Raw genomic sequence first — 9,829 nt, forward strand, 5'->3', positions numbered from 1 at the left:
CTTCAATCTGGCTTCTGCCCCCTCCACTCCACTGAAACTGCCCTCTCGAAGGTCACCAATCCAGCGGCTCCTACTCCATCCTAAACCTACTCAAACTCTCAGCTGCCTTTGACACTGTGGACCATCCCCTTCTGCTCAACATATTATGCAACCTTGGCTTCACTGACTCCGTCCTCTCCTTGTTCTCCTCATCTCTCTGGCCATTCATTCTCCTCCCCTCTCATCCCCTAAACATAGGGGTTCCTCAAGGGTCAGTTCTTGGTCCCCTTCTACTCTCCGTCTACTCTCACTCCCTTGGTGAACTCATTCGGTCCCCCAGTTTCAACTATCATCTCTATGCAGGTGACACCCAAATCTCTATCTCCTCCCCTGTTCTCCCTCCCTCCAGGCTCGCATCTCCTCCTGCCTTCAGGACATCTCTACCTGGATGTCCTCCCGCCATCCAAGACTCAACTTGTCCAAGACGGAGCTCCTTATCTTCCCTCCCAAATCCTGTCCTCTCCCTGACCTTCCTGTCACTGTGAATGGCACAACCATCCTTCCCGTCTCACAAGCCCGCAACCTTGCAGTGCTTGACACTTAGTAAGCGCTTAACAAATACTATAATGATTATCCTTGACTCCACTCTCTCAATCACCCCACATATCCAATCCGTCACCAAAACCTGCCGGTCTCACCTTCCCAACCTTGCCAAGATCCTCCCTTTCCTCTCCATCCAAACCACTACCAAGCAGCGTGGCTCAGTGGAAAGAGCATGGGCTTTGGAGTCAGAGGTCATGGGTTTGAATCCCGGCTCCGCCACACGTCTGCTGTGTGACCTTGGGCAAGTCACTTAACTTCTCTGAGCTTCAGTTCCCTCATCTGTAAAATGGGGATTAAGACTGTGAGCCCCACATGGGACAACCTGATCACCTTGTATCCCCCCAATGCTTAGAACAGTGCTTTGCACATAGTAAGCGCTTAACAAATGCCATCATTATTATTATTATTACCAAGTTAGTACAATCGCTCACCCTGTCCCGACTGGATGAGTGCATCAGACTCCTTTCTGACCTCTCAACCTCCTGTCTCTCCACTTCAGTCCATACTTCACTCTGCTGCCCGGATTATCTTTCTAAAGAAAGGTTCTGGGCACATCACCCCCCTCCTCAAAAATCTCCAGTGGTTGCCTATCAATCTCCGTATCAATCGCAAACTCCTCACTGTTGGTTTCAAAGCTCTCCATCACCTTGTCCCTTCATACCTCACCTCCCTTCTCTCCTTCTCCATCCCAGCCCTCACACTCCGCTCGTCTGTTGCCACTAACCTTCTCACTGGGCCTCATTCTCACCTGTCCCACCGTCGACCTCTGGCCCACATCCTACTTCTGGCTTGGAATGCCCTCCTTCCTCAAATCCGCCAAACATTCACTCTTCCCCCCCTTCAAAGCCCTACTGAAGGCTCACCTCCTCCAAGAGGCCTTCCCACACTAAGCCCCACTCTTCCTCAGCTCCCACTTCCCTCCACATCGCCCCGACTCTCTCCCTTTGCTCCACCCCCCTCGCCGCCCCAAAGCACTTGCGTATAAGAAGTACATATCTATAATTCTATTTATATTAATTCAGGTTTACTTGTTTTGATGTGTACATATAGCTATAATTCTATTTATTTATACTGATACCTGTTTACTTGTCTTGATGTCAGTCTCCCCCCCTTTTAGACTGTAAGCCCAGTGTGGACTGGGATTGTGTCTCTGTTTATTGCTGAATTGAACATTCCAAGTGCTTCGTACAGTACTCTGCACACAGTAAGTGCTCAATAAATAGGACTGAATGAATGAATGAATGATGTTGGACACAGTCCCTGACCCACGCAGGGCTCACAATCTTAGTCCCCATCTTACAGATGAGGGAACTGAGGCACAGAAGTGAAGCAGCTTTTATTTGCTGTATTGTACTTTCCAAGCATTTAGTACAGTGCTCTGCAAATAGTAAGTGCTCAATAAATATGACTAAATGAATGAACAGCAGACAAGTGGCAGAGCCACGATTAGAACCAAGGTACTCCTAACTGCCAGGCCCAGGCTTCTATTCCAGCGCTTAGAACAGTGCTTTGCACATAGTAAGTGCTTAATAAATGCCATCATTATTATTATCCACTATGCCTCAGTGCTTGATACATAGCCAGCACTTAACAATACTGCAATATTGTTATAATTATTAAGTAGGGGAATTGAGAATAATAATAATAATAATGATGGCATTTATTAAATGCTTACTATGTGCAAAGCACTGTTCTAAGCGCTGAGGAGGTTACAAGGTGATCAAGTTGTCCCACGGGGCTCACAGTCTTAATCCCCATTTTACAGATGAGAGAACTGAGGCACAGAGAAGTTAAGTAGAAGCAGTGTGGCCCTGTGGAAAGAGCCCAGACCCGGGAGTCGGAGGACCTGAGAAGCAGCATGGCTCAGTAGAAAGAGCCCGGGCTTGGGAGTCAGAGGTCATGGGTTCGAATGCCGACTCAGCCACTTGTCAGCTGTGTGATCTTGGGCAAGCCACTTAACTTCTCTGTGCCTCAGTTACCTCATCTGTAAAATGGGGTTTAAGACTGAGTCTCACGTGGGACAACCTGATCACCTTGTATCCCCCCCAGCGCTTAGAACAGTGCTTCGCACATAGTAAACGCTCAACAAATACCATCATCATCTGGGTTCTAATCCCGGCTCTGCCACTTGGCTTGCTGTGTGACCTTGGGCAAGTCACTTCCCTTCTCTGGGCCTGCTTCCTCAACTGCAAAAAAGGAGTTTAGAACCTTTTCTCCCTCCTATCTTCAACCGTGGGACTGGGAATGGGTTCTACCTGATGATCTTTTATCTTCCCCAATACTTAGAACAGTGCTCGGACACATGGTAAGCGCTTAACAAATACCATTAAAAAAAACCAGTATCTTAGGGCACAGGGTCAGCTGGTGCCACGTTTGATGCCGGGCTTTTGAGCTACCCACTGGAATTCCAGTTACCCCTCCCCCAGTTGGCAGGCTCAACTGTTTTCCAACAGAGAGCTCGGCATATGCTCAGTAAATACCACTGTTTGATTTCCACACGCAGGGCCCCAAATGGTTGCACACATTCCCCCGTAACCTCCGGGCTGTTGCTCTTGACTTAGTTAGGCCCCTTAAGCCACAGCCAATACCCCCAGGTCTCTTTGGTCAAGGACACGGGGAGGAAAGGAAAGGGAACCTTGTCTGATTAAAACCGTGAATCAATAAATGAATTACTCGTATTCACTAAACATTATGTTAAATGCTTGGACGAGTACAATATAACAGGGTTGGCAGACACACTCTATTATTATATTATTCAATCAATCAATCAATCGTATTTATTGAGCACTTACTATGTGCAGAGCACTGTACTAAGCACTTGGGAAGTACAAGTTGGCAACATATAGAGACAGCCATCATCATCAATCGTATTTATTGAGCGCTTACTGTGTGCAGAGCACTGTACTAAGCACTTGGGAAGTACAAGTTGGCAACATATAGAGACAGTCCCTACCCAACAGTGGGCTCACAGTCTAGAAGGGGGAGACAGAGAACAAAACCAAACATATTAACAAAATAAAATAAATAGAATAGATATGTACAAAATAAATAAATAAATAAATAGAGTAATAAATATGTACAAACATATATCCATATATACAGGTGCTGTGGGGAAGGGAAGGAGGTAAGACGGGGGGGATGGAGAGGGGGATGAGGGGAAGAGGAAGGAGGAAGGAGGGGGCTTATTGTTATTATTAAGTGTTGTTAGTGTACTTGTTAACCACTTCATCATCAATCGTATTTATTGAGCGCTTACTACGTTCTCAAGCACTGTTTAAGCGTTGGGGTCGATACAAGTTAGGTCAGATAAAATCCGAGTCCCAGATGGGGCTCAGAGTCTAAGTAGGCGGGAGAACGGGTATTGAAGCCCCCTATTTTGCCGATGGAGGAGCTAAGGTTTTGTTTTCCTTTGTTTTTAAGGTATTTGTTACATGCTGACTCTCTTCCAGGCACTGTACTAAGTGCTGGGGTAAATACAAGATCATCAGGTCAGACAAAGTCCGTGTCCCACATGGGGCTCACAGTCTTCATCCCTCTTTTACAGATGAGGTAACTGAGGGGCAGAGAAGTGAAGTGACTTATCCAAGGTCACAAAGCAGAGAGGAAGCAGAGCCGGGATAAGAACCCAGATTGTTCAGACTCCTAGGCCTGGGATCAAGCCACTAGACCATTATTCATTCATTCATTCAATCGTATTTATTGAGCGCTTACTGTGTGCAGAGCACTGTACTAAGCGCTTGGGAAGTACAAGTTTGCAACATATAGAGACAGTCCCTACCCAATAGCGGGCTCACAGTCTAGAAGACTGCTTATGCAGTCATATGCATAAGCATATGGACATCTGGACATTCTGGACATATTACTCCCCTCCTCAAAAATCTCCAGTGGCTACCGATCAATCTGCGCATCAGGCAGAAACTCCTCACCCTGGGCTTCAAGGCTGTCCATCCCCTCGCCCCCTCCTACCTCACCTCCCTTCTCTCCTTCTACTGTCCAGCCCGCACCCTCCGCTCCTCCACCGCTAATCTCCTCACTGTACCTCGCTCTCGCCTGTCCCGCCATCGACCCCCGGCCCACGTCATCCCCGGGGCCTGGAATGCCCCCAATCCCTCTGCCCATCCGCCAAGCTAGCTCTCTTCCTCCCTTCAAGGCCCTGCTGAGAGCTCACCTCCTCCAGGAGGCCTTCCCAGACTGAGCCCCTTCTTTCCTCTCCCCCTCGTCCCCCTCTCCATCCCCCCGTCTTACCTCCTTCCCTTCCCCACAGCACCTGTATATATGTATATATGGTTGTACATATTTATTACTCTATTTATTTGTTTATTTATTTATTTTACTTGTACATTTCTATCCTACTTATTTTATTTTGTTGGTATGTTTGGTTCTGTTCTCTGTCTCCCCCTTTTAGACTGTGAGCCCACTGTTGGGTAGGGACTGTCTCTATGTGATGCCAATTTGTACTTCCCAAGCGCTTAGTACAGTGCTCTGCACATAGTAAGCGCTCAATAAATACGATTGATTGATTGATTGATTATGCCTTATGTCTAGAAGATTATGCTTCACAGCGTGGCTCAGTGGGAAGTGCCCGGACTTGGGAGTCAGAGATCATAATAACAATAATAACAAAAATAATAATAATAATAATGGCATTTATTAAGTGCTTACTATGTGCAAGGCACTGTTCTAAGCGCTGGGGAGGTTACAAGGTGATCAGGCTGTCCCACGGTAGGCTCACAGTTTTAATACCCATTTGACAGATGAGGTCACTGAGGCCCAAAGAAGTGAAATGACTTGCCCAAAGTCACACAACTGACAGTTGGCAGAGCCAGGATTTGAACCCATGACCTCTGACTCCAAAGCCCGTGCTCTTGCCACTGAGCCACGCTGCTTACCTATGTGTTCTAATCCCGGCTCCGCCGCTTGTTTGCTGTGTGACCTTGGGAGAGTCACTTCACTTCACTGTGCCTCAGTTACCTCATCTGTAAAATGGGGATGAAGCCTGTGAGCCCCACGTAGGACAACCTGTTCACCTTGTATCCCCCCCAGCGCTTAGAATAGTGCTTTGCACATAGTAAGCGCTTAACAAATACCAACATTATTATTATTATTATTGTTATTCTCTGTTCAGATGAGACACAGAAAACTTAAGTGACTTGCCCAGGGCCATGCGGCAGACACTTGGCAACACTCCTTTGGATAATAATAATAATGATGGCATTTGTTAAGCGCTTACTATGTGCAAAGATCAGGGACTCTGTCCAACTTGAGTTATTTTGTATCTCCCCCAGCATTTAGTAATGATAAATAAGCACTGTTAAGCGCTTACTACGTGCCATACACTGTTCTAAGTGCTGGGATGGATACAAGTTAATTAGGTTGCACACAGTCCCTGTCCCACGAGGCTCACGCTCTTAATCCCCATTTTACAGATGACGTAACTGAGACCCAGAGAAGTGAAGTGACTCGCTCAAGGTCACACAGCTGACATGTGGCAGAGCCGGGATTAGAACCCAAGTTGTCCTGACTTCCAGACTCGTGCTCTATCTACTAGGCCATCCTGCTGGGACTTACTACAGTGCTTGGCACCTTGTGAGTGCATAGAAAATACCATTTAAAAAAAAAAGTAGACCTGGGTTCTAATTCTGGCTCTGCCACTTGTCTGCTGTGCAACCTTGGGCGAGTCTCTTTACTTCTCTGCACCCTCATCTGTCAAATGGGGATTAATTAATTTATTCAATTGTATTTATTGAGAGGAGCAGTGTGGCTCAGTGGAAAGAGCCCGGGCTTGGGAGTCAGAGGTCATGGGTTCTATCCCGGCTCCGCCAACTGTCAGCTATGTGACTTTGGGCAAGTCACTTCACTTCTCCGTACCTCAGTTCCCTCATCTGTAAAATGGGGATTATGACTGTGAGCCCCCCGTGGGACAACCTCATCACCTTGTAACCTCCCCAGCGCCTTGAACAGTGTACATAGTAAGCGCTTAATAAACGCCATTATTATTATTATTGAGCACTTACTGTGTGCACAGCATTGTACTTATCAGATGGGAAAATACAATAATAATAATAATAATGGCATTTATTAAGCGCTTACTATGTGCCAAGCACTGTTCAGGTTACAAGGTGATCAGGTTATCCCCTGAGGGGCTCTTGTCTTCATCCCCATTTTACAGATGAGGTAACTGAGGCCCAGAGAAGTGAAGTGACTTGCCCAAAGTCACACAGCTGACAATTGGCAGAGCCGGGATTTGAACCCATGACCTTTGACTCCAAAGCCCAGGCTCTTTTCCACTGAGCCAAGCTGCTTCTCAATACAACAATCAACAGTCACATTCCCTGCCCACAACGAGCTTACAGCCTCTTGTGGTGGGGAGAAGCAGACATGAATATAAATTAATTTAATGACGGATATGGACATAAGTGCCATGGGGCTGGGAGGTGGGGAAAAAGGGAACAAGTCAGGGCAACGCAAAAGGGATTAAAACTGTGAGTGCCACGTGGGACAGGGACTTTGTCCAACCTGATGAGCTTGTATCTACCCCAGTGCTTGGAACAGGGCCTGGCATAATAATAATAATGATAGCATTTATTAAGTGCTTACTATGTGCAAAGCACTGCTCTAAGCACTGGGGAGGTTAACAAGGTGATCAGGTTGTCCCACGGTGGGCTCACGGTCTTCATCCCCATTTTACAGATGAGGGAACTGAGGCCCAGAGAAGTTAAGAGACTTGCCCAAAGTCACACAGCTGATAAGTGGCGAAGCGGGGTTTGGACCCATGACCTCTGACTCCAAAGCCGGGGCTCTTTCCACTGGGCCACGCTGCTTCTCTGTATATGGCATATGGTAATTGCTTAACAAATACCATTTACAAGAAAGGAAAAGCCCAGCCCATATAATAATAATAATAGCATTTATTAAGCGCTTACTATGTGCAAAACACTGTTCCAAGCGCTGGGGAGTTTACAAGGTGATCAGATTGTCCCACGTGGGGCTCACAGTTTTAATCCCCATTTTACAGATGAGGTAACTGAGGCACAGAGAAGTTGGGGAAGCAGCGTGGCTCAGTGGAAAAAGCCCGGGCTTGGGAGTAAGAGGTCATGGGTTCATATCCCAGCTCCGCCAATTGTCAGCTGTGTGACTCAGGGCAAGTCACTTAACTTCTCTGGGCCTCAGTTCCCTCATCTGTAAAATGGGGATTAAGACTGTGAGCCCCACTAGGGACAACCTGATCACCTTGTAATAATAATAATGATAGCATTTATTAAGCGCTTACTATGTGCAAAGCACTGTTCTAAGCGCTGGGGAGGTTACAAGGAGATCAGGTTGTCCCACAGGGGGCTCACAGCCTTAATCCCCATTTTACCGATGAGGTCACTGAGGCCCAGAGAAGTGAAGTGACTTGCCAAAGTCACACAGCTGACAAGTGGCTTTTAGACTGTGAGCCCACTGTTGGGTGGAGACTGTCTCTATATGTTGCCAACTTGTACTTCCCAAGCGCTTAGTCCAGTGCTCTGCACACAGTAAGCTCTCAATAAATACGATTGATGATGACTGTCTCTATATGTTGCCAACTTGTACTTCCCGAGCGCTTAGTCCAGTGCTCTGCACACAGTAAGCGCTCAATAAATAAGATTGATGATGACTGTCTCTATATGTTGCCAACTTGTACTTCCCGAGCGCTTAGTCCAGTGCTCTGCACACAGTAAGCGCTCAATAAATACGATTGATGATGACTGTCTCTATATGTTGCCAACTTGTACTTCCCAAGTGCTTAGTCCAGTGCTCTGCATACAGTAAGCGCTCAATAAATACGATTGATGATGACTGTCTCTATATGTTGCCAACTTGTACTTCCCAAGCGCTTAGTCCAGTGCTCTGCACACAGTAAGCGCTCAATAAATACGACTGATGATGATGAAGTGGCGGAGCCGGGGGTTTGAACCCATGACCCCTGACTTCAAAGCCCGGGCTCTTTCCACTGAGCCACGCTTGTAACCTCCCCAGCGCTTTGCACATAGTAAGCGCTTAATAAATGCTATTATTATTATTATTATTATTAAGTGACTTGCCCAAGGTCACACAGCGGACAAGTGGAGGAGCCGGGCTGTTAATTGCTTAACAAATACCATTTTAAAAAAGGGAAATGCCCAGCCCACCTGAGCCCCCCAGCCTAGGCCCCAACGCTCAGCCCAGCCCCAGTCGAGCCCCCCAAAGCGTCCAGCCCAGTCCCTAGCCCCCAGGCCCCCAGCCCAGGCCCCAACCTTGCGTCCAGCCCCCCGGGGTGGCGGACCTGGGTGGGCAGGTGGGCGCAGAGGTGCCCCCTTAGCAGGGGGTCCTGGTGGTAGGGGTTCCAGAGGCGGGGCCGCTCCTGGAAGAAGGCCCCGAGCCGGGCCCAGGCGAAGCCCCCCAGGCCGGACATGTCCTGAGCAGTGGGCACCGGACCCGGGGAGGGGACGGCCAAGCCGGGGGCTCCGCCCCAGGGCCCTCCTCCTCTTCCTCCTCCTCCTCCCTCCCGTCAATCAATCCTGTTTCTTCAGCGCTCCCGTACTGCTACTTGTTAAGCGCTTACAGTGTGCCAAGCACTGGGGGAGACACGAGGTCATCAAGGTGTCCCACGTGTGGCTCACGGTCTTCATCCCCCTGTTACAGATGAGGTCATTGAGGCACACACAATAATAATAATATTTGTTAAGCACTTACTATGTGCCAAGCACTGTTCTAAGCACTGGGGGAGACACGAGGTCATCAGGGGGTCCCACGTGGGGCTCACGGTCTTCATCCCCCTGTTACAGATGAGGTCAATGAGGCACACATAATAATATTTGTTAAATGCTTACTATGTGCCAAGCACTGTTCTAAGCGCTGGGGGAGACACGAGGTCATCAGGGGGTCCCACGTGGGGCTCACGGTCTTCATCCCCCTGTTACAGATGAGGTCACTGAGGCACATGGAATAATAATAATATTTGTTAAGCGCTTACTACGTGCCAAGCACTGTTCTAAGCGCTGGGGGAGACACGAGGTCACCAGGGGGTCCCACGTGGGGCTCACGGTCTTCATCCCCCTGTTACAGATGAGGTCACTGAGGCACACAGAATAATAATAATAATAATACTTGTTAAGCGCTTACTACGTGCCAAGCACTGTTCTAAGCGCTGGGGGAGACACGAGGTCATCAGGGTGTCCCACGTGGGACTCACGGTCTTCATCCCCCTGTTACAGATGAGGTCACTGGGGCACACGGAATAATG

General features: G+C 48.2%; 1 protein-coding gene across 1 annotated transcript in view; it reads right to left on the bottom strand.

Moving 5' to 3' along the window:
- The window catches only part of LOC119942698 (acyl-CoA dehydrogenase family member 11-like), a 30,455-nt gene extending 21,440 nt beyond the window's left edge, over positions 1-9,015 (bottom strand). Inside the window, exon 1 of the mRNA XM_038763591.1 lies at positions 8,870-9,015. Within this exon, the coding sequence (XP_038619519.1) occupies positions 8,870-8,998 (129 nt within the window). The 5' untranslated portion in view covers positions 8,999-9,015. The remainder of the gene's footprint in view (positions 1-8,869) is intronic.
- Between the last annotated feature and the right edge of the window lie 814 nt (positions 9,016-9,829).

This window comes from Tachyglossus aculeatus, chromosome 21 (assembly GCF_015852505.1).
Source record: "Tachyglossus aculeatus isolate mTacAcu1 chromosome 21, mTacAcu1.pri, whole genome shotgun sequence".
Lineage (NCBI taxonomy): Eukaryota > Metazoa > Chordata > Mammalia > Monotremata > Tachyglossidae > Tachyglossus > Tachyglossus aculeatus.